The sequence below is a fragment of the Nipponia nippon genome, unplaced genomic scaffold, assembly GCF_047370975.1.
Source record: "Nipponia nippon isolate SJK-2023a ecotype South Korea unplaced genomic scaffold, ASM4737097v1 scaffold_20, whole genome shotgun sequence".
NCBI lineage: Eukaryota > Metazoa > Chordata > Aves > Pelecaniformes > Threskiornithidae > Nipponia > Nipponia nippon.
This window is the reverse complement of record NW_028262337.1, coordinates 3,198,965-3,225,006: the sequence shown is the minus strand read 5'-3', so window position 1 is coordinate 3,225,006 and position 26,042 is coordinate 3,198,965. Positions and strand designations below refer to the sequence as shown.

Sequence of the window (26,042 nt, the reverse complement as noted above, 5' to 3'; positions counted from 1 at the left end):
GAAATTAATTATTGTCATAAATGTATAATGGAATGACCAGCAGAAGCTTTCAAATAGTAATTTCTTGAAACTTGTGCAAAAATTTCCTCCATTACCTGTCCTCCATAATAAAATTCTTCAGAATCATTATCTCCTTCAGAGTCTTCTTCAACTGTGCTGTTGTGCCGTGACTCCTTAATGGAAAATAAAAGTTAACAGTCATACAAATGATATGTTTATCTTGCACTTATAGTTCTAATTATAACTACAGGAATTATGTTTTTGAAAATAAGCTCATAGTACCCTTTATTAAGAGAACTTCTAGTATCCTTTTTCCAGAAGAGTACTAAGGGCCTGTTTTAAGAATAGTGAAATACCAGACAAAACAAGCACCTACTAACTGGGTACATAAAAACACCCTGAATATGTGTTGGAGAAATAATACTTTGTCTGGCTACAGCCACAGTGTGGTATTTTAAGGAACTGAGGAATTCAGTAGACTATGTGGGGATAGTTTGCCCTGTGCTTTTGCTAAACAAAGCATAATTTACTCACCAAGAGAGGTTCTGGATTTAATTAATTTGGTGTTTCAGTGACCTAATAAAATTTTAACTTACTTTATTCTGGTAAATCGATTCTAATGGTTTAAGGAAATAATTCAAGTCTGAGCATGGGATCTCTTAAGTTCCTTTCTGCGAAAAACTGACACATTGCTACTTAATTATTATTTCTAACAGAAGTACCATACTGTTGCCAGAAAAGTTCATGCTTCATTTTCTGACTGGCTTTGTTCTGGGACTTTGAAAATTAAGGATTAGAAAGTAATATGCTTACCCAAGTAAAACCTACTCTAAATAGGCTGCTCTGTGAATAATTGCACTCAAGTAAATAGAACTGATCCTGGTACAGACTGCAACTCTGCACAAGCTGAACTGTTATATTCTGCTTCCCACCAATGGAACCTTTACTTATAATTATGTAATTGCTTAAAGACATTAATTCTTGTTTCCCACAATCCAAGTGTTATTTCTAGGCCCTATGCTGACAAGGATCGCCTAAAGAACACCTGTTAAAATCATAATTCTTCATTTAAGCCTGAGCGTGATGAACTTACTGCTTATTTTGTATGTATGTTCTGCACAGAACTGCCATAATGGAAGAGAAATCAGATGTATGAATCAAAGAATAGAAGTTATCCCTAAATCCCATATATTCATAAATGCCAAATACACCCTTATCACTAATTTCTATGGTCAGACATTCTAATCCCATTTCCCTACCTTTGCCTTTAAGTTCCTGCTCTATTCACTGTATGTATACATAGAACAAAAATTGTATTTCAGCCAATTTCACAGCAATTTTCTATAACAAGGCACAAAAATAAATTCTGCTTCTACTTCACTGAAAAGAAACAAAGTGACTTTAGTCTTCTTCGGTTTATAATAACCTTAGCCCAAGGGGAAGTCTGTGTTAAAACAGAACTCAACTGAACAAAAATTCAACACAAACCAAAGGGAAATGAAACTCTCACATTAGAATAGTGACAAACCCATCCTATCCTAACCAAACTTCTAACTATCTAGCCACCAGAAATGGTCAGTGTTAGAGACTTTTTTAAAATTTTTTTTTTTCAGGACTTTTATATTGAAGTACCTCATTCAACTAAAACCAAAATAGAAACTCAAAATCTGTCCCATAGAAGCTAACTATATCTCAAGCTTTTAATCAAATGGGTAAATTATTCCTGTACTTGAATTTTTCTAATGTTTATTGAGCACTGAATACAATGATGATGCAGTAGAAGCAAAGTATTTCCAGTGCAGCTTTTCACATCAAATCAGGTTTCATCTACTAAAAAATCCAACCATACACATTAGCATATCTGGGCATGCTTATCTCCCCTTTCCAGGATCAAACACAGATCGGAGCCTAAAAAGCAGTCGTCAAGCAACTCAGCAACCACCCTTACCAAAGGAAGTCTTTAAGTCAAGCACCTGAATTCTTGATACAATGCTCAATTTCTTGCTTGGGGTAGGAGCCTATGTGGTACTTTATTTGAGCCCGTAACACTGTCAAGCCCTGTAGACTTCATGTTAGTGCCACTTCTTTCTTGAGTTAATGTTTCAGTGAGACTGGTTAGGGACCCATGCTAGAGGTACAGCCAAATACAACGGTGACTAGAAGGCCTTAATACTGCAGACACTACTTATGGTGAATAGAGTCATGCAGAGGTCTAGAGCCTCCAGTGGGGCTGCTGTAGGCCACACAAAGAAGCAGCAAACTAATAAATGGGATGTGGTCCTATGTGCAAGAGTATGTTAAAAGGTAATGGCATAGTGATCTACTTCTCCAGGAGAGCTGTATTTTTAGGGCAGACAGGGTCTATACCACTGTTGAACAAAACCCGAAATAAACGTTAAAACTGTATTTCCTAGGATGGAAACATTCCTATCCCAACTAAGTGATTCACTGGTTAATCCATGTATGAAACCCAGAGAACTACACTCATCTTCTAAAACATGTAAATGTGTACAGTTTGCATAAGCACACATTTTCTGCTGTTTCTTAAAATAACTTCTGTTAAAATATGCATATAAAAAATACATACCTCTCCATTCTCCCTCTGTAATTTTGATTTTATGGATAAGCAATAGTTGACATCACTGGTTTTTCTTAATTCTTAAAAGAAAAGGGAAAATAGGGAACATCTGTGAAAAATGTGAAATAATTTTGCATATGCAGACTTGAAATACTTAGTTGCCGTAGTAGGGCAAATAAGGAACAAAAGGTTATAGCTATGAAAAGCATCAAAGAGTTCACAATACAACAGTCTAAAATTAAGACCCTACATCTCAGAAGACTCATATTTTTAACTGTGAAATGAAACTCAGCTGGTCCATCTAGGAGATTTGTTTTACTCAATCTGTGATTTACAATTTAGTGTCATTCATTAGTTTTGTATACTTTATAAAAGAACGAAAAATCAAAACCCCTCAGCAAAATTAAATTAGATCATCTTCTATACAAAACATAGGTTTTTATTCTCTTTTAAATGACAGGCTTTATTTCTTTTTAAATTACAGACATATTTGCAAGTAAAATTTATCTTAAACTTCTGACTATAATGGCCAATTTTTGTTTGGGTGCGGTGCCACTGCACCAACTTCAGTAGAATTATTCTGGATTTACATCAGCACAAATGAGATCAGAGACTGAAGATCATATTGGTTTTCCAGTGGAATTCAAAGTAATTCTCTGTTATGCAAAAAAAGCCCTAAAGCATTGTAATAATAATAAAAAGACTGCAAAGTCAAGTGTTCCTATCTGAAGAACTGCCAGAATTAAGACTGCTCTATGCAGTTTCTCCTGCAGCCTGAAATCATCAGGGAATTTGGCTGCTAAAATCTAAAAAATCTCTACAGAGTACGCACAAATTTTTATTATATATTGTATAAATGTGCCTATATGTCTGAAAAGCATACCCTTTCATGTATCAAATACTTCCTGAAAGTATGGAAATAATTTCAAATGAGAGGTTCCCAAAATCACTGGGAAAAATAAATTTTTTTTTTCTATAGTTCAATTTAGTGAAACAGCTGAAGCATTTTGTTTGAAATTTCCTGAAATAATTCACCAGAAGCAATGGTAGTCATAGACTGTTTCATCCCCAATGGTGAACATTTAGTGAAGTTTTAAGCAAGTGAGCATGAAAACTTATAATTGGGAAGTATTAAGCACCTCTAACTGTATTCAAGGAGAATTTCTTTAGCACAGATTGCAAGACATTAAAAGAATAAAATACGTTCTGCCTACAGAATCATGGTGATCCCCAAAAGAAATATTTTAATTTCTTCTATTCTGAAATGTAGGTCAATTTACTACAGCAAGACTGTAAGAAAATAGCAAACTGTATAGCTGCACACATTAACATATCTCCTCTTAAGTGCAGGCAACACCTTGTCTTTCCTCACAAAATATGAACTTGATAAAACACTCAGGACATAAGATTACCTGTAGCAATTTGGTGGAAAATTATTGGAATTGGCTCTGTTGTAACTAACACATCTTCATCATTATCAGAACTGGAAACATATGTGTTATCTACAAAAGAAAAACACCTTGCATGGTGAAGTCCAGTTGTGTTCTGCCAGCCCCTTCCCACATTGCCTGTCCCACCCTTGTACCATAAGGAACCACTCCCCAGATGGCTAGGGAAGCCAAGCACTATCATCTTCCTGGTGTGGTTTTTTTTTTTCTCCTGAGATTGCTAAAAAAAAGAAAAATACCAAAAGGATGGAAGATTCAGACCCAAATTTTATACAAGCAAACCCCTGGAGTCTGATGTCACAGCTTTCGTGAATCACACCAAGCACTGCTCTGAAACATCCCACAAGGCTTATGGGGCTTTGAGCCAACCTTTTCCAAAATCAAGACTTGTTCTATGCTTTTTGCTATGCCTGACACTAAAACTCAAGCTAGATCTGCTGTGCAGAGTGAAGGCTGCATTCAGAGCTGGGTGTTAACAGCCCATTATGCAAAATACCTGTGCCTCATTTTGCCTAGTCACATAAAGGTTGTTTAAAGTGTCTTCTAATCAGTGGATAACCTTTCTTGTGCCTGATTCAGGAAAAAAAAAATTCCTCCCATTTAACAAAAATGTTAGGTATGGATATTAATATGGAAAGTCTACTCCAAATTTTCTTACAAAATGTAGAGATTAGGCTGACGGGGGTGTGTGTTGTTTTTTTGGTTTGGTTTCTTTTTTTGCTTTCCAACCAAATGTTTAGTAACGACAAACAAGGAGCAGCAAGTTTTTATGTAGTATCTGCAGAAGCTAATTTTACATGAATTGCTGAACTGCCTATTAAAGTAATAATATTTTGTTTTCTACTTATCTGGGCTGAATTGAAACTTATGGTCTAGAGCAGAAAGGCTGACAATTAAGATAATCACAGATAAAGAGACAAATAAGAGAACTGAAACAAGGACTTGATCTATCATAATTCCGAACACTCTGGTCCCATATCAGTGAAGTTCATGAACTCACATGTAATTTTAAGCATACTGCTGCAATCTCAAAGCCTTTGACCACGGTGCTTCCAGTGAAATTTTAAAGATGTCAACATTAATTGAGCACTAAATTCAGTAATATTATCCTTTGTATTAAAGACGTTCTTAGCAGCCTGTATCAAGACGAAGTCCCGGTGCTGCCGCCACTTTCTCGCACAGCTGTGCCATGCTGCCTTTGCAAACTAGCAGCTGTACAGCCGCACATGGACAGGCACGTGGGGCTTTCCCAGCCCACCGCCTGTGAAACAGCCTTTCTGTCACATTCACACAGCTCTACTGAGTCTGACACTATCCCACACCTTTGCCTACTTCCACTCCTGCGCTGTGTCACCAGGTAATCTGAGTGACCTGCGCTCAGCTCAACATACAGACACTGCATGCAGGCAATTACTGCAGGAGGCTAACAGCACTTTTCCCTGAGCTCTGCACTCCAGTGGGCACAGCAGCCTGCTCCATCAGCTCAGTCTGTGTCTGCTTGGCTACACACTTGGCACAGGGATATGTTTTAGAACCACAGCATCGTGGGAATAAAACAGGGTTCCTCCAGCCATCTGCCAGCATTTACTCCTTCTCCCACTTCTGTCTATCAGCAGGACAGGCTGTGAACTATGTCTCCAAGAGAGCTGCATCTCACCCTCTCCATGAACCCCTTGCCTTGCCTCTATTTGCATGCTCCACCTTTCTGTCATCATTTCAGTGTCAGACTCGCCATGCTGGATGGCTCTGGGCATATACAACACAGGCCCATTCCTTTCCCAGGTTTGGCAGTGTAACTTGCTGCTATAGAGTCTAATGAGCTGGAATAACAGGGGCCACCATTTACCTCTAAATATACCTAACACCATATATATGGATGGGAGAAGTCCATGTGCCAGAACTTATTGCTGTATGAAAAAGTAGGAAAAACAACAATATGTGCTGTACAGAATAGGCAATTACCAAGATATACATATATGGAAAAAAGGACTGCTCAATTACACGTTTTATAGATTTTAATTATATTTTTATGCCCACTGCCATTCTTTCTTGGCAGCTGGGTAATATGATTTTCACTGCCAAGTTTCTGTTTTCCTTTTCTATTTGGCAGCCATTAGGGTTTTTTTTCTTTCCTTCCATCAGTCTAATGAAACTTGAAATTAAGATACTGGTTTTGGTTTGCTTTCTTCAACATCCAGTTTCTAACACACTACACCCAAGAACACCTCTCCTCTTAAGCAGAGCACCTAATGCCTGGACCTAGTGCAGGGATGCAGCAAACCACTCGCTGCCAAACTGGTTCTCTCTATCTCTGCTGCAATCTAACGAGGTCTAAGAAAAGGATGTTTCTGTTAACACATGTGTAACCCACAAATCACTGGTATAAAAGACTACAGCAGTTCTACAAGTTTATGGCAGCTGAGACTTATCACTCCGAACATATATTCATTAGCAAAATGCTTGCTGCTGTAATGGTTCTCACAGGAGTCATGATCCACTCATATTAATGGGACTTTAGTCTGCTCATTGATGTTATATTCTATAACTGCTCCTTAGGAACGTTATTTTTCCCCAGTTGTGTCAATGTTATCAGAAAATAGTTACAGAGATATTTTGCTGGAACTGTTATTACTTGCCTCTAAAATTTTCAGTAATGCTTTCACAATGTCAGCAATGTATATGTAACTTTGAGACGTTACTGTCTCAACACTATTAAGTTCTTCAGTGTGCCTTTCTGAGCATATTTTTAGCTTTCACTCATAATTATGAAATTTTCAAACACTTTTCATTACTGAAAGTTGTCATGTCATATTATGGTTCCCATAGGTATGATTTAATGCTCAGCTGTTTGTACTCTTTTGATGCCTTATGAAGCAATTCAGCAATAGCTACACACTGTTATCAGTGCCAAAGCAGTGACACTGCATACATAACAGCAATGCAGGGAGCTAGAGTATATGCAGTACCCAAAGCTCTTCTTATAGCATTTGAAATTTACTTGTGGTGGTATCACTTCTGGCTGAATGAACACCATTTGTATAATAACTTCATCTCTTCTATTTTCATATATTTATTGCATGCATTAGCAATTTATCTGATGATCAACTCTGACAGCCTTTTTTCGGATTGCCAAATTTGATCCGCTGTGTATTACACACCCTTAATCTCCAAAGGATATAATTTTGGTATATCTATGCACTAATGGACTTAAATCTTGATCTGTAAAGATTTATCCTGTGAGAAATTTAATTTGACGAGTACGTGTTGCTCTGAACTCTATCAACTAGCAGCAATGCTTGAAGATCATCTTCCAGTTGAGGAGAACATCAGCACAGAGCTTCCCAGACTTGATATCATCGCACCTTGACATGTCCCTGAAACATCCCTTAAAATACATGCCAGAGAAGAGAGCCAGTCAGCAGTAATGTTAAGTTAGAGATTTAGGACAAAGACAGGAGGTAAAGAATCTGGCTTACCATGTCAAAACGAGTATTTTTAGGATCAAAGCTGTAAAATGGCAAAGAGTCATTATCATTCCTAACATGCTAAACACCTCTTCATCACAAAGCAAACATAGATCCTGCAAAAGCTTGAGATATGAATGAAATCAGCTCTTCCAAAGCCTCGATCAGTAAACATGTGCAGCTGGTTTACGCCCCCCTCACCAAGTTACTACAGTGTAAAATGTTCAAATTCTATCTGGCTTTAAAATATAGGGTGTGACAGCAGAGAATATTCATTAGGTTTTAGAGCCACCAAAGTCACTCAGGCTTGTAGGCCATCAGGGTATACGGCAAATAGCATCTGTAAGGGAAGTTTGAGGTCCGTCAGGCAGAATTTTGCCAGGAGATGAGATCTCATGTGCTGTGGGAGTAACTGCTGGTTCAGTGCTCCAGCTTGCCATTTAGTTAGGGGTTCCCAGAGATCAAGTTTTGTGCCTTCATAATAGCTTAATCCCTGAAATGCATAAATCCATTACTGATGTTTAATAAAACAAACTGTTAATAACATATGATGCAGATTTTTTTTCAACTATTTGTCCCTCCATTCATTGTCAGGTCAATGTTGTAATCAGTAAATCAATTTATCACTGCTATGACTGTGTATTTTATGAATCTCAGTTTCTCCCCTTACTGCATGTCGAATAGATTATTACTAGTACCAGTCTTCCCTCCAGTTTTTACTGGTAAAAAAATATATCTCTCATAAAGGTTGTTAGCATTCTTTCACATAATCCATTGTATTTAGCATCACTGCTGATGCTGATTTCTCTATATCTGCTTCAAACACTCTGGTGTTTTGAACAAACATAGTCTACTGCTTATCAGTGAAGAAGATCAAAGCCTCACTTCTTTAGAGGTTCTAAAAGAAACAAGAAATATTTCTTTTAGAAATATTACAGAGATGTTATGCATAAAGATTAAAAAAGGGCAGAGGGTTTCATATCACTCATGGTACTTACACTATTAAATACTCCCAGGTGCAAAATACACAATGTGGTGCAATGGAACAGTACTAGCATGTACCTTTACTTGTACAGCACCTGTCTGCCCTCATCCCTCTCCTGCTTCTGCTAACCTCTGTGCCTCCTGAGGTAACTATACAGTCTCTTTGTGAATGAAATCAGGGAAATAAGCTAGCTGAAAACTAGCTTTTGCTCTTGCCTGGTTGTTTTTCGTATGAATAATTCCGCTTGTCTAGATTGGCCACATGGTTACACAAATGCTTTTGCCAACCCAGCTCAGAGTATGAAAGGGAGGCAGGACTGAGCAGCTGGGAACAGCTTTGCAAGCTTACATTACCAAAGACATACCCAGACACAAACCCTTGGCTCCAACTGACCCTGAGAAGCATCAATGCACAGTCCACAGGCTTAACTTGAAGAACGTGTGTAGTCTCATTAAGGTCTAACGCAGAAGTGCTTTGCTGGCCGCATGCCAGACCGCTCAGCCTCTTGAAAGATCAAGCTTTATCTACTATGCCAAAGAGGAGTTGGGCACTTTCTCACTCCTATCACTGTTGGCTCCAGACACGGAAAGCATCACAAGCTCCGGTCTCTGTAAACTGGTGAACCAGGTTTTCTCACCCTGACCCAGCTGATAAATGTCGCCTGAAAAGGAGAAATGACTGTGAAAATAATCTAAGTAATGGAAAATGATTAGCACAAGGATGCTCCTGGAAGACATCAATACCCTTTCAGATATTCTCATCTGAATATAGCAAATTGCAGTAACATGCATACATGTGTCATGGACAAGAATGTTGCACTGTACCTGGGTAATCCTCAGAGACATGCACTGAATAGGATACACTGTAAAAAGAAAAAAAAAAAGGAAACAACAGAATTAATAACAACAACATTACTGCTGGCATAACATTTTTTTCCTGCTCCTGTATTATTTTATGTTTATTTATAGGTTCCTGACAGTTTCCAGGACAGAAGGTAACAGCTATTTTCATGGCTTTTGAAGTGCTCGGCTACAAAAAAAAAAAAAAAAGCGTCATGCCCATTTTGAAAGCTTACTTTGCGAAATTGGCACATCCCGATTTCAACCTTCTTAAAAAGAATATCAAGACTGCATTATATTCACTTTAGAATAACATTGCACAATATCTGTACTTATGCTTAAAAAAAAGTTGCTCTTTGAACACCAGAAATAGAAAAGCCCAGTTTTCTCTGCATCTCGTGTCTGGGGTTGACTCAAGACTCAGCAGGAAGCCTTTCTCACTGGCTGGGGCACTTCTGTATTTTCCTGTTAGTCTCAGCAAAGGCTCTGGATGGCTTGGGCTCCTTCCTCTCATCAAAACCCCATATTTATAACAGTGGTGGCAATTATATTTGATACCTGTACCTCTTTGTCAAGCTGAGTTCAAAGCAAATTTGAAAGAGCCACCGTCACACTAAAGGGTAGCTTCACTACATGGATTACCTGAATCTGTTTCATCAGAAAACAGTCATACAAAGAGCACCCTGCTTATCCAGCTCAGCCCACATGTGCTTTCCTTACCACTCAGTGAGATCTTCACTAAATTCACTGCTGAGAACAGGACAAATGGGCATGATGGTCTGCTCAGTTATCTAACTAACTACTCACCAAGTCCTTCTGTTTTTTTTTAAGGTTAATGTGTGTCTTCATTTTGCATTAAAAACATTCAACTCTGCAGTATGCTGAAAGCTTTCTGTTGTATAATTCATGTTCTTTCCACTGCTAAATCCTTTAAATTGTATGTGTCAACTTACACATTTAAATAATACATGGTGTGTGTTCATGTCTGTAGTAAGTTAAGCAGACAGACAAAGGCAGGATGGCACAGTCCACTTAATAAAATTTGGTATGTATTGTACATCACTGAAAATTCATTCAGTGGATCTTTCTAAATTACATGAATACAACTTCCATGTAGACTATAAAATAAAACCATGTACGATTTTTTTCTTTTTCTCTCTCAAAGACTTCTGTTAAATGAGCTCCGCTTTCACAATCCGTTGACTGTAAGAGGCAATCAATATGAAAAAGTAGGTCCCTCACACTTTCTTCCGTAAGTCAGTCTATTACCGCACAGCTCTGTCACCTGTTTTTGCACATCATCTATTCTACTGTAATTCATTTTATGTATTGTTTGACTAAGAGGCAAAGATGTCTGTTTCTTCAACAGCTGCAAATGTTCCCATAAATTGAAGCAGAAAGAGTGTTTATTACAGCTGACAACAGATTTAGCCACACAACTCCTGATAGCCTCAGTCAAGCCAGAATTAAATCCTATGACTGCGTAAATTCAACATTTTGTGATTTTTCTCTTTTAGTTATTTTTCAGACATTTGGAATAGGCAGCATCTGTATCCCTTCATCTTGGAGCATTTTCCCTGAAGACTAGGGTATTTAGATCTAATTAATCTGTCATGGCATAAAATATCACTAATTTAAATAGAGAAATATTCCAAAATAAGGAAACGTTATATCTCAGTGCAGTCATGTGCGGAGAATTTTGCCCTGTGGTGCAAAAAAAAAAAAAAAAAACAACCCACCAAAAAACACCCCAAGAAGTTAACTAAGGGCCTGTTCTCAACAAAACCCATGTTCTAGACATTGTGTTTGTAACCATGACTTCTTCCCTCTATTACCAAAAGAGGTACTTCAGTCTCATTCTTTTAGACTGGCTGCTTGCACACCTCTTTTCTGCCTCCAGAATTGCTGTGTATGGGTTTGTTTGACTGTTGTTATATAGGATTATCTTCAAGTGTGGACTTTTACCCCAAGAAAACAAAAATCTTTCTAGAACTCACTCCATATTCTACTTTAAAAAACATCTCAATCCAATTTAAAAACTGCAGCAAAGCAGGGAAATTCCACGTATGTCTTAAAAAAAAAGTTCTTCATATTGAGAACAAGAACAGGGGTTGCAGAGGTTACAGAATTTCCATCAGTGCAGATATTCAAAACTCAACTGGACAAGGCACTAAGCAACCTAATCTAACTTTGAAGCTGGACTTGACTTCGGAGTTAACTTGTGCTTTGAGTGGGAGGTGGACCACATAGTCTACACAGGTCATCTCCCACGTAATTACTCTATGTGCGTATGTGCAGAAACCCTATGAAAGCGTGTTTCTCTTCCTTCTTCTTCATCACGTGGTATCTGTGGCAGCAGCAGCTGTGGTGACGTTAAATGGAAACTAATAAGAAAAAAATATACCGTAGGTCTTGTGAGATGGAACTAAAATGAAAAGGTTCATGAAGATGCAGGTTAGAAGTAGTCTCAAACCAGATCCTGTAATGACTGTAAGCAAATTCAAGGTCTGACCCAGAGCCCACTGAATCCAGCCGTGGTCTCACTAGTAAAATGAATATTATCAGAGAGGAGAAAGGAAAGTAAGAATCATGCAAAGTAAAATTATTCTATGATGCCAGTAATAAAAAGTCCCCTTACAGAAAAAACATTGCCACCAAAATCTGATATCACCTCCATCTGAAAAGCATTAACAGAAAATCTATCTGCCAAACCAAAACTAAATGATAGTATGTTGGAAATAATAATGGAATCCGATAAGCCTGAGCTGCCACTTCAGAGGAAACTGCTTAATGGAAAAGTGAACCAAAGACTAAAGAACAAAATGCCTGAAAATGGGATATTTACTTTCAATTAAAATAAACCAGTAGTTTTTATTAGAAACACTACTGATGCAGTTTAGGAACTGAACAAACTTATTTTAGTCCTTGACTCAGCAGAACTATTAGTTTATTATTCTGGGTGTGTTTACCCTGAAACTCTTTACATTATTCGTTCTAGCCCCACCCCCCAAAAGGCAATGTCTAATTGTCTTCTTTCCATCTAAATTCACATCTTCAGCACATGTTGGGATCTCTGTGCTGCCCTCTCTTCAGTGTCCCTAGATCTGTGTACACTGAGAAGTATTAGTGAAGTATTATGTCAGAGAAAGCTCTTGTGGGAACAGTCTTTTAGATAGCCCATTCCTCTCACACATACTGAAACTCATATTCCGGGAGAACAAATGGTTTCTTTGAGTCCCCAGAGAGAGGTGGTGGTGCTTTGCTTGGGCTTGTAATCTTATGTTAGTTACGTACAGGCTATGGAAGCAAAAAATGGAAATAAAACTACTGAACAGAACAAAACTTGGGTTTGCGTCCCAGCTTTCCCTGTGATTGTCACATAGGATCACACTTTGGCACATTTTTCTGCACTCAGGATAAACTGCTTCCTACTGACTGTGCACCTGATTTGTCAGAAAACAAGATACACCAGGCTAACAAAGGTCTCTTAGGAGGCTCCAGTCCTGCAGCCACCCCAGCATTTTCCCACTGACTTCAATGAAATTTAGAGCCAAGACAGACACACAGGACTGTGATGGCTTACAGCAACTTAAAAAGCACAGACTTCAGTGAAGATGCAGATGTTCAATGCCTCTTGGTGTTAAATCCTCTCAGAGCCAAAGAAAGCCTTTACTGAAGCAGCTTTCTTATTTAAGTACTCAGAAATGTAACTGGAATTAATTTAGGCCTGGCCTCCACATAGAAGTACAATATGATTATTCCAGTGAGGGGTATGATTTTTCCTTCTGGCAATCCAGTTCTCCTGTACAACCCTATTGCGGTTACATCGCTATAAATACAGCTTATAGCACTACAATTTATTTCCATTCCCATAAACACATTCTAACCAGCCAACCATCGTCCTTGCTCATTGAGTTATATTGCTTTAGCTACACGAATATAGTTGAACTCTTGGGTGTAAACAAAGCCTCAATGATGGTGTTATTTCTGTTTTATTCAGCTTAGATCCTCTGCAGAAGGCATCCTACAGTACATATCCTTCTCGACCCTTAAGCTCAGAACAAGCTTCATGCTAGAAATGGCCTAGTAAAATTTTTTGTTATTTAACAAACAGTAAAGCACCATATGAGAAATTAGTGAGAGCTGACATGTTTCACTGCTTATGAGTTTTTAATGTAAACTCCTTATTGCTTGAAATAATATTAACATGTAGATCCATGGCCTTACCTTAGTAACAATTCTACTCACAGGGAACCCCTTGCAAGCATTTTCCAATGTGTTTTAACCACATCTGTTCCTTCTTTAGAAACAGTATCCTGCTTTTGAGAACTAATTCATCAACTAGATGGGGATCCACCACATAATTGCTGTTTTTCAGATGAATCTGTCCCAATTTGAAACAGAACAAGCATATTCACCTGCACTTGACACTACTATAATTTCTCAAAGCTAGTTAAAATGGAGTCCAGAGTCCAAACTGATTATACTACCAGGCAAAATATTATCCTAAACCGGAAGCTCCGCGGCAAAGAAAAAAATCCATGAAAACTGAAATAGGCAGCAAACCAAAAATTACTGCAGCAAAGCATATTCATAAAAAGGAAAAGAACCAGCTTCACCTCTTTACATCAATTTGTAAGATTGTTTCCCGTGCCTTGAACTGCAGTTTTTACCTATCGCAGTACAAACCCCAGGATGAGACGTGCATCCTGAAGCTGCAACAGTTACACTGGAGCTGGAGTGTATAACGAATCATCCCATCAAATTCATGTTATCTCAAGGCTTTATGCCACCTGTAGTTTCTCTCTAGGAAAGAAATCCTTTTAGCTGAATTTCCAGCTGTTTTGCACAGCAGGAACAGCATGAAGCATCTGGTGCAAGTCCAAGATTTATGCCTATGGAACGGTTATGACAATTCAACCAGCTCTATCCCATGGCAACAGCTGACTTACTGCCTTATTAAGTGTGGAAATTGTGATCTAGTTTCTATTCCAGTTTTAGATGACTCTACTAGAGACAGAGCTCCATGTGCCAATGTTGCAGCTTGCAAACTTGCTGAAGAAAGGAAACAAGATTTTCTGTCATGTGGAATCTTATGGTAGTCTAATGCCAATCTATAACAAGAAAAGAGTAAATAGAACTTTCTTAATTATAATGCATCTGGAGCTACAGAATTCAGAAAAGATTATTTTTTGTTTATGATATCCAAAATCCCAGATCTAGCTCATTAATGCAGTAATGCAATAAGTTAATGGGATGCATGAAACCTTATATCCGAAGAAAAATACTAAGACTCAGCAAAGTAAGCTATGGACAGCTACGTAAGATTAAATGCTACTGTGGTATTGATTATATGCCAGGGTGAACTTCTGAACAAGTTGGTGAGCTGAAGAAAAGATTAGTGAAACCTTGAAAAGAAAAATAAAATTATACTGGTGAAAACTTTGGGCCGAATGGCCTTTTTAACAACCTGTATAATATTTCTGAAAGCACAGCATGATACAGACCTGATGTTTTTACTCTATTCTAGGTGAGGCAGTAAGAAGGAATAAGAATAAGGTCCAATTGAACAGCTACAACTGAAATTGTATTCTTTTACCAGTTTCTAGCTATCAACTCTCAAAATTACTACTCATCTTCAGTATCTACACATGCCACAATAGAAAAACATTTCACGAATGTCCACTAATTATACAGAAAATATTCCCACTTGCATCTTCACTCCTTTGTTTCCTTATCTTTGAAAATGCTTCCGAATTCTTCAGTGGGTTCCTATTACTTTCACAGCCTTTAGCCTCCTCTTCTACTTCAAAAAGACCACCAGGTGATCCTGAAGCCAGACCCTTCATACTATTTTACTTCTGATCAGCCTTTTTCCTCAAATGAAATTGGTTCCAAAAGGATTCCACCATAAACATAGGCCATTCTCTTTTCTAGTAACTAGTCTGACATCCAGTTTGAAACCTAACAGCTTGACAATAAAGCATATCACAAATACAGGGTAGAAATTATGATTTTCAGAAGATGTACTGTGGGATCCCATTCAAACAAAACTTTCAAATTGCATTCCTGAAATATCTGACCTTTGGATAAGTGCCTTGAGAACTGGTAGGAGATGAAGGCATTTAGGTATTGGCCAGCTGAAAAACTAGGTAGGCTATTTACACAAAAAATTTTGAATACTTTGCAAGAAAAAAAAAATCCATTAATCTTTTTCTTTTTTTTTAGTTGACCTTATTTAAATTAGGAAGTTCTCTGAAGATAATTACAATTCAAAACTAATAGTTAAACACAATGCAAAAGGCTTCAATGTCAAGCCTTTCTTCCAATTTGTACAAAGATGACACGCATGCAAATAACATCAGAAGGGACCCAGCAAACATAAGCAGCAATTTTTTATGGCAAAAAGATCTCTTCTGTTTAATGGATATGCCAAAAGACAAGCCCTCCAAAGTCACAGCCTGGAGACAACCATTTTGTTCTATGTTGGAAACAGAACAAACAAAATAACTATAAAAGCAATTGAAAAATAAGCAAAAAGTACTACTGTATTACTTACAGCTACGACAAAGAAACTTAATGCAAACTCTCCTTTTGGTGTTCAACTGCCACAACCTTGAGTGAATGATAAATGTTCGTTTTTTTAAAAATTTATGAGCAAGTGAATTAGCAAAATACTTCATCACTTGGTATGTATGACTACTCTGCTATGAAACACATCATTACCTTTCACTGGAGCTCTTAAATAACAATGCAATTACACTACAGGAAAAATAATCTTGCTCTTCCACTTTTGAAAGATTCCATCCCACCCAGCACACTTCAACTGGGGAAGTGCTCCACTGAAGCTCATCATATTCAGAAATATACATAAAAGTATGGCAGCATTATGAATTTTCTTATCAGGTGAATTTTGTAATCAACTATTGCTAGCATTCACAATGTCTGTAGCAAAAAATATGGAGACTTTTAAAATGTATTTATAAATGTACATTTATAATATAACGCATGTTTTATTGCATTGCAAATCACATTAATGAGTGAAGTAAATATTATTAGCCAATACAAATCAGCAAGTACTGCATTCCTTTCATTCATGATACCTTTACAATACAGTCCCAGTAATGTGACAGAAACATAAATGGAACTGAAAAAAGTTCCAGTTGTGTAAAACACTAATCACAAAGTGACGTACACCTCCCAACAGACAGACAGATGAACAGTAGTTAGAATCACATGAGTTAGAAATATGGAAGATAGCATATCACATGACATGGTTCTGAAAATAAAAGTTTGCATAAGGCTTTATAAAATGCAAAAAAATATACAGGCTTTTTGCTCTTTCATACAGTGCAACAACTACTGAAGCACAGGAATTGTGCTTTTGTTTAAGCAGTGAAATAAAAACTGATGTCATTAAATCAAATAACAATTAGTGAAAGCCAACCTTATTATATTCTGGAAAAGAGAACTAGAAGTCTCCACAAATGAGACAAAAATTAAAAGGAGGTGGACCTAAGTTTTCATGCAACTATTAGCACAGCTATGGAAAAAGTGACTGTTAATCAAGGGCAGCAAGAATAATCTCACTGTATTAAAAATTATTTTCTTTTCAGTTACAGAATTTAGAACTTGAATTAAATCCCACTGAAGCCCAAGGGAGACTTTAGTACTTAACAAAGAAGATTACAGACAAGTTGCACAAAATACAAGACTGCTGGGCCCTACCACACTTCGGGTATTTCTAGAAACAAGTACTTCATCACTTTGCTAAAAATTTCAAGATGTATTCCAAAGGGTGCAAATTTTGGTGAGCGTTTTTTTTCTTTTTTTTTCTATATTTGCAGCTTGGAATACAACAGGACTGTGAACCATTTCACATCCATGCTATTTTCTGGATTCCTGATTAAATGAAGCTTCATGGATTTCTAAACAGCTTTTGAAGTACCCTTCAAAATGTTTTGAATGTTCGTGTCTGCATCTCAGCAATTTGCTTTCAGATATCCAGGCCACCTTAAATCTCCTGAAACACATTAGTTCAACGAGTTTCTGTATGCCTTGTGATCCAGTAACTGATGACCCAGCATCAGTCACAGCTATTTTTTGCTGCTAGATAGAGCCAGGTGCTTGCAAAGAATTGAAATTTGTGTACATGCTCCTTTCACTATACATCAAAAATCCCCATGGTTCACCAGCAATTATAGAGAAAAGAATAACAAGTGACTCTGAGTAATTTTTTCCTCTGGGTGTTGGAGAATGCACGTGTGTGATAACATATGAGAAGTTCCAGGCACATCTATTGATCACAAATTAGGACTATTCCAAAGAGAGATGAGCAGTGTCAATGAGTCAAAAACGGCACTGCTTTCATTTCTTGACATAACCTGGAGAACAGAGGCACTAAGTCAAAGTTATTATATGTTTGCATTTGTCTCTAAGAATAATTGCGCTCCTGGTCCTTTCACGCAACCAAAGTGCATCTAAATCAAATAGTGAATGTTATTCATAAAGCCCTGCTTGATTTAGCATGTTATTCAAATAAAGGGGATACAGAAGGCTGCAGCTCAACCATTTCCCTTTTGCAAAGCATCCAATGAAAAAGGCATGGCAACTTCTAGCAAATGCACCAAAGTCTACAGAATTAATCATCACTCCAACAAACATGAGGGCACTCCTAAAAATAAAAGTAGCACTTACGAAATAACCGAATCAAGGACACTTGGGGGGGGAAAAAGTACATGCTGTGTGTCATTCTAGAAAGAATTACATCAAAATATGGCTTCATGTGCAAAGCCAGGTTGTCCACAATCAGACTATACCAGAATCAGACCATTTCAACCAGAACCACAAAAGCCACCTATTCTTGCAGTCACGCTGTCTGACCAGGTCCAGCTCCCTCCCCTCAACCCGGATACTCTTTTAAACCTCTCTTCTGTGTTCTTCCTTCTCTCCACTGATCCCACTGGTTTGAATTTTCCCTCCATCCTCCTCATTAACTCTTCATCCAATTTCAGTCTTCCTCAGGACGCAGAGTGCAGAACAAACTCAGGACAGTAACCTCTTGACCCAGCTCATCTGGAGCCAGAGGAGCATATATGATCATAGCCTGTGGGTACCTTATTTCCAGGGTTGAGCCCATCTTCTTCCACTATGTGTTTTCTACTGTTTCCTTTTTTTTAAGGAAGAAAGTTTTTCCTCTCTTCAGCTTCTTTCTTTTCATTTTCGAGCATTGCTGTCAAAAGTAACCATGATATGCTCTTTTTGGAGCCAGTTAAGAGTTATCTTCAAGCCATGAAGTTTTGGTCCACATTGTTCCTTTTGGAAGGCTGTTCTGAGGCTCTTGTGGCTGTAATTCTAGTTACTCAGTTTTCAATTCAGATCAATTGAACAGAAACCCCTTTTCCAACCCCTGTATGGAGCCTCTGTGTTGTAATCTTTCAAAAGAAAAATAAAAGGACACAAAAAGAAACAACTGTGATCCCAAGGCAGAGATACAAGGCAAACTGCAAACCAAACAGTTACAGTGAACCAAGCGACAGAAGAGAGCGTCTTGTCATAGGAAGTTTTACCCAATCATTTTAGCAGATAATTCCAGCATCTTACCAATCATTAAAAACAAAAATAAAGCCCATATAAATCCCTGGAGACATTCACTGTTTAACTTCATCATGTCCCTAACAAATGGAATGGTTCCTTTCCTTTACATGCAGTGCTCAGCAATGGAGAAAAGTCCTAGGCATCCTTCTTAGATCACTCTACACATTCATTAATTAGTTGGCATTTTGCTTGTTTCTCTAACGAGGTGTGTGACAGCGACTGCTCTGCAGGGGAAAAGTAACAAATTTAAATACTATTTCTCTTCAGTTCTTTGAGATATCTCACAGAATTCAAATTTTTCCCTTCCCCCCGCCCCCCTCCCCGCCAAATAAAGTCCACAATACTTCTTGGTATAACTGAAATACTGTATTTATGGACTAAAACTATTTTTTTCTGTAAGTTCCATACATACAGCTCAATATATAACTCAATATATAACTTCCAAATATAGAATTTGAACATCGAACTATAGCTTTTAGGAATATTCTAAACTAAAAGTGCATATTCTTGCACACATTCAACATAACAAAATCCCATAGGGCAAGATTTTCAATAGATGTTTACCTGTGAAATTGCCCAACTCAGTTTATTCATGCTGATATAATGCCTTCACATAATTCAGGACCACTGGCATACCTACAGCCATTTATCTATTGCTCACAGGTACACACAGTCTCCTGGTCAAGTTAGTAAGGCGGTGTCCAGCACCTCTGAAAATTGCTAGATTTCCATAGATACACTATGGACATATATCCTGCACACATTTTAATCCAAGGCGACAATCGCTGTTCCTGATGCCTATGCCACACAGCTGCAAGGACTGCTTGCAAACCTGAGGGGTTAGTCAAAACCACACCGTTTTCTGTGGGTACAGGCACAAAATGAGGTGCTACGCAGCTAGCCGCAATACCAGAGGGCTTTGCCTCCTCATCCCAAAAGACCCAAGAATTACCACGGTGCAAGGGACAACATGAAGCACGAGAGCGGGCCAGACTCTCACCCCTGGAGCCTCACTGGGATACCTGTAACATCTCTGCCACTATACCACAGTCGTGAACAACATGTACTCATGAACAGCAAATAAAATGGAAAATTCAGTATGAAATGACAACAAGAAAAGATAATCTTTTTTTTTCCTTTCTTCTCAGACGTGACAGTTTCAGTCTGGGGCCACAGGTACACTTCAAATACAACCTGCAGTCCTGGGTGTCCTTAGCATTAGAAAGATGTCAGCAAATTGGGAGGAGTATAGGAATCATCAAGAAACAATTACCAATCTGGCAGAACAGGCCGGGGAGCAAAAAAATTTAAATGGGTTCAGCTAGGTATACAGAGTATGGCAAATCAATAAGCAAGTGTGGTAGGAAATGTGACAACTGCTGAGACATGTTTTCCAGAGTGCAAACATGAAGATGGATATCATATTTACATGATGGCTCAAGGGAAAATGGCAAGCCATATTCAGGTTAAATTAGAGGAAAAAGTATAACTTGGCTGAAAATCAGAAATGGAGAACCCCATTAAACAGTGAATTAGTCTCCCAGGGAAGGGTTAGAGGACTAATCACATAGCCATTTAAAGTCAGGATGGAAAAGAAGCTTAAGTAAAACTAATGGAAATATTTTGCATTGGCAAGGTTACTAACAAATATGTTTCCCATTGCTAGTTTCAATGAGTTATGAATGAGTAAAATGTTACTTGCCTTTCTCACTAGTAGCTTGGAGAACAAAGTTGTAGGTTGAATATGACATTGATGACTCTCAGTGTGACTCATGGAAAAAAATTCAAAGTGTACTCCTGTACTATATTTCAATAGTGTGCAGAATAATAGCAGCAGGGAATTTCAGTTCAAGCACTTTTTATCCATTTGAAGTGGCAGCATTGGCTAAGATCTGAAACAGTTCTTCCACCAACTTCTCATGAATTAAACCTGTTCCTGAAGATCACATGCTCTGATTTCTTCTTCATGACAGAATGCAATAGAAAGCATACTGCACTTTTTTTTTTTTTTTTTTTTTTTCATTTAGGCATATTTACTAACAGACCATCTACAAGGAACAATTTCTAAATACATGGGCTGTTCTTGGGCTGAAGAATGCTTCTAGATGCATGACTGCTCACAGAATATTAATTTCATACTATACCCAAACAACCATACCTGAATATAGTCTGGGAGACATTCCTACAGAAAATGCTAAGCAAACTACAGAAAAAATAACAAAAGATAATTTTCGTACCCTACCGCAACATGTAGTTAGATTTTGAATATCATTTTAATTTGTAAAGATACAATTAAAAAATCCCTCCACTAGTCTTAATTAGATCCCTGTCTTCTCAAAAAAACTAATTACATGTCAGATGAAGCACTGGCTTCGGAAGCCCCTGTATTCTTGCAAAGGCAGAGGTAGTTCTATTCCCAGCTGTGTTACAGTGACTTGCTATATGCCTCCCAGCAAGAAAAAATGCACACATTTTCAAAAGGTGATCTTTAACTACAAAGCTTTGTAGACACTGGTTTACCTTTCATGTGTGCTGAACCTCTACGTCTCCAACCGAAATCAGTGGGAACCGTCAGCAGTTTTGAAAAATAAGGCCTCATAGTCCAAATTTAAAAAATAATTAGGCACTAATTGTGCAGAAATGGCAGTTAGACATCTAAACTGTTTTTATTCCCTTGAAAATCCCATCAATACATATCCACCATTTTAGATAATTCATTGTACTCACAAAGGTATAAAAATGTCCATTTTATCATGTATTTCTATAGAAATTTATGTATCTTAAAAGGGATTTGGCTACCTAAGCACCTTTTATGAGGCCAGCATGTAAATAGCTTTGAGAAACTGGCAAAATAAGACTCATGCTAAAGTACTCAGAATTGGTACATACTTTTCAAAATACACAATGAAATCCTGGCCCCGCTAAATTCAATAGGCGAACTCTCACTGACTTAAAAAAGTGAAGGTTTACTCCTGTCTCAGCTTCTTCACCAGCAAATCTGCAATAAAAAAATGTCAGAGATTATGTCCTCCCTTCACCCCTTCCTTACTCCTTGCTCTGTCTGTACAGTTTAACACACTCAGCCACCAAAATGATCATCAAAATTTGGAAGGCATCCAGAAGATGGCAAAGGACCTGTAAGCAGTAAGTTTTGTAATCAGACATTCTATTATTAAGTATTTCCAGTAAGTCTAGAAGAGGAAAGTAAACATGGCCAGAAAACTTCAGTCTTCTGCTAACATGAGATTAAAACCAGTAAATCTTTCACTCATACAGAGCTCTTAATCTGAAGATCTCCTCAGAGACTTTAATAAAGACAGAGCTATGAAGACAAACATAAAGAAAAATGAGATGGTATAAAGAAAACAAAACCAATTAACCTATAGAATGAAAGAAAAAAGGATCAAACACCAAAGAATAACTCCTCCCTTCTTGATGTCTCACTGACACCGCATGCACTTTCAGTGACTTGAAGAACTGCTCAGCCAGCAGTGCCCCAGACTGCAGAGAAAGCATCAATGGAAGCAGTAACGCAGCTGCAAGTGCTTGTCACCCTGTTTACTGAGGCCATTGTACTGAGGAATCTAAATATAGAGAGTAAAAAATCTGATTCAGGCATGTACATCTTAAAATCTGGGCCAGTTTTACCAAGATCCAAACTGTCTTCCCAGGCACATTGGGATACATAAAACATACACAGCACTGGGTAACTGAACTGCAACTAGTTCAAAGTAGGCAGAGTCAAAATAACATACATATGAACACTTGGGAAGGTTATTTTTTTTAGTTTGAGGGTTGGGGTCTCGGGTTCTTTTTGAGGGAGGAGAGTTCACAAAGAAAAACCTTCAGGTAATACTGCCCCAAGTCGTAGGTACATTGCATTTTAATCTCCTCAAAAAAGTTCCCCTGAAAAACTTGCCAGCAGACATGGGTCAAACTGCTCACCTGCTCACACAATTGTTTATCGTATCAGAGGCATCAGTGACATGAGTCATGCGAGCATCTCAATCAATAAACATCCCCATTTCTTTCAAAGCCCCCTCGGGTGCTATGGGGCTACTACAGAAGGCTGCTCCTCCAGAGCAGAAAACCAGGAGCTGGCAGAGTGATTATAGTTCACTCCATTTTGAAAGGTCACTCACTTTCCGTCCTCTGATAGCGTCATTAAGCCCAAGAGAAGTGGGATAACTGTTCAAAATTACTGCCTGGGGTGAAATGGAACAGTAAACTCATATCACTTATTTGCACCAGAGAAATTAAGAGGAAAAATAGCAGTGTCCTTTCACACCAGGACACATATAGCAGAGGGCCTGAAAAATATAGCAGGATTTTACTGCTTAACGAAATACTTACAGTGATATATTAAGGCACAGAAATTATTACTGTGGGAGAGCCCATGACGTATTAATCAAAACACATTTGAAAAGCTTCACTGTATTCTTAAATTACACTAGACTCTGTGTGATCTGGCCTTGCGAGGACCCAGCCATCTCCCAGCGCGTGCTGTGTTCTAGGCTCCTACTGAGAAGGCTGTGGGAGCAGAGGATACTTAGCACTTTGCAGGATAGGGCCCTCAGTGCTCAAAGGAAAAGCTAACCTAAATTTAACCTAAATGACTCAATCAGATCAAGCAGCTTTAATTAACAACATGTAACAAGAACGTGGTGACATAAGCAAACAAATTTCAAGCTTTTTTTAAAAAAAAACACAACAAAAAAACCAACACCACACAACAATTTAGCACTGACTATTTCACCTCCCATGTTACTCAGCAGCAAAACTCTGGTTGAGTCGAAGGAAACGGAAATAAGCCTCTCTTCCCCCCTCCCAGCTTCTCTAGTTGGTGGACCACCAGAGGACACACCTATTGCTCTTGTTCTCGACTCCATTCTCTTTACGCCTCAGCACTCGTGGAAACACCATCAAAAGTGCTGGGACAACGCCTTGGTGGGAAAGCCATTAATAGCCCTCGTGTTTTACAGGTGGGAAACAAATAGCCAGGAATGACACTGAACTGCTTTAGCTCACACAGACACTCAGTGGTAGATAACAAGCGATCTTTTCTGCACCAGCTGGAAGACTATCCTTTCTCATATAAAGTTCTTCAGTGCTGGCAAAACTATTGGTATCCACAGGATATGAGTCTTTGACATTGATTGACTCCTGCCAAATACAGGTATTTTCAATCCCAATAAAAGGTTTAGAGTTTACTGAGTTTTTGCTACATTTTTTCAAGTCATCAGATATATATAATCAAAATGTTACATCTACTACCTGCCTAATTTAGCTAGGTATATCCAACCATGAATATGTTTTGCAATGAAACGCCAACTAGTATGGACAACACAGATTTGCTCCTCTGCAAACTGTAAAACCCTGCCGCTTCCCTTTTTGAAATAACAAAGTAGAAAGGCTTACATGAAGGTCACTGCTATGCATTTTCATTACAAAATAAAGGTTTTGAGTTTTACTTTTGGAACACCCACTATACATTTTTTACCAAAACTTCCACCAAACATAGTCACAGCAGCTGATCGTTCCATTGCCACTGCTTCCCAGAGCAAGGGGATTTTACTGATCTCACATTTGCTAAACTGTCTACAAACAGAATTAGATGAGTAGTAATCAGCTTGATTTTTTAAAAGCTTGAAAATTTTACTAACGTTATGCCCTGTAAGTAGTATGGGAACAAGAGCTAATTCCACTGGGAATAAGAGGTATAGCTATACCTCTTATAATTAGGACAATACATTTAGACAAGACTTTACTGATCATGAGCACGCTAGCACAGTCCTACCAAAAGGACCAATCCTATCATCAACATAAGCTTTACAGCAGTGGCAAAGCCAATACAGAGCTCACAGATACACCAATGCTATAGAAAAGTGGTAAGCAAAACTGGAAAAAAAATCATAGAGAGACAGTTAGGTGACTAATTTACAAACAAACAAATCCTCTGCGTGTAGATTTTCTTCTAGTTTTTTTTTTAAAACATTCTTTGCAACACGGATCACACTGGAATATAAGAAAACTGCTCTTGTATATATATTTCACTAGTGAATCCTAGCTTTAATGAGAAATTACAATAATTCAATCTCTTAAACAATTTGTTGTCCCTCACCTTCTGTGAATTCACCATGTCATTCTAACCTAATGAACCTCAGCATAATGCATACTACATCTTGCTAACATCAAAACCACTTGCCTCCCAAAATGGTAATTAGAAAGAAATGAAATTACAGAGAAATAACTACATTTTGTTTGTTTGATTTGTTTTAAAAATAAAAAGCAGATACTGCAGGACACTGGATCCACTACTGAGTAAGTGTGAAATGAAGTTAAATTCATTTGATGTACTATATTTACTTTATTACATCAGGAGAGAAACGGAAATGCAGGAGTGTACTGTAAATGTGCCTAATAAACTAGGCAAACATAGGCATCAACAACTCACACAATGTATTTCCAGTGAGCTGCATTTGTTTTCATCAAAGTATTTGTGTAAGCAGAAACTAGACTCTAAATCTAAATCTGAAAAGGAAAACAAAAAGGGTACAGCTTGTTCAGACAACTAGAGGTCTTGGCATGTAAACTATTTAATTTAGGAGTCTATTCTTCTTTTCAGGGTCATGCAATCCTCCCATTGACCTTGGTGGATCTTATGCCCTCAGAAAAACAGCATTCTAAGTCAAAGGTTGTTTGTGTTTGCCTCTCCTTTTACATGCTCTTCTTTCAAATCCACAGGCACAAATGAACCTCCTTTCCTTAAGCAAGAGCTGAAAACAACATGCAAGCCCCTCTTCTGTAGGAGAGGGCAGGGGAAGAGAGGGGCAAGGATAGGGGATGCTTTAACCCAAAGAATGTGTGGGACTGAAAAGATGTGGAGAACGACCTGAACTGGGAATGCTTAGTAACTACATTTCCAAACTGAACTGCTCCTAAAACCAACGGGAGCCCTGACATCCACTTCCATAAGGAAAAACGGCTTCCATGCAGTTACAAAGCTTCATAGAGGATCAGGCAAGAAGAGATTTAAGTAAGTGAGCATCCAGTATGAGAGATGCAAATCAACTGGCTGCTTTATGATCCATTAAGAGATCTAGCCATATAGGAAAAAAAAAAGGAGAAAAA

At 38.0% G+C, this 26,042-nt stretch overlaps 1 protein-coding gene across 1 annotated transcript in view; it reads right to left on the bottom strand.

The window, feature by feature from the left end:
• Positions 1–26,042, bottom strand: part of PARP8 (poly(ADP-ribose) polymerase family member 8) — a 117,624-nt gene that overhangs the window by 54,546 nt on the left and 37,036 nt on the right. Inside the window, exons 3-6 of the mRNA XM_087759785.1 lie at positions 9,300–9,337; positions 3,991–4,080; positions 2,588–2,658; positions 96–173 (exon numbers count right to left, since the gene is read on the bottom strand). Coding sequence (XP_087615911.1) covers positions 96–173; positions 2,588–2,658; positions 3,991–4,080; positions 9,300–9,337 — 277 coding nt within the window. The remainder of the gene's footprint in view (positions 1–95; positions 174–2,587; positions 2,659–3,990; positions 4,081–9,299; positions 9,338–26,042) is intronic.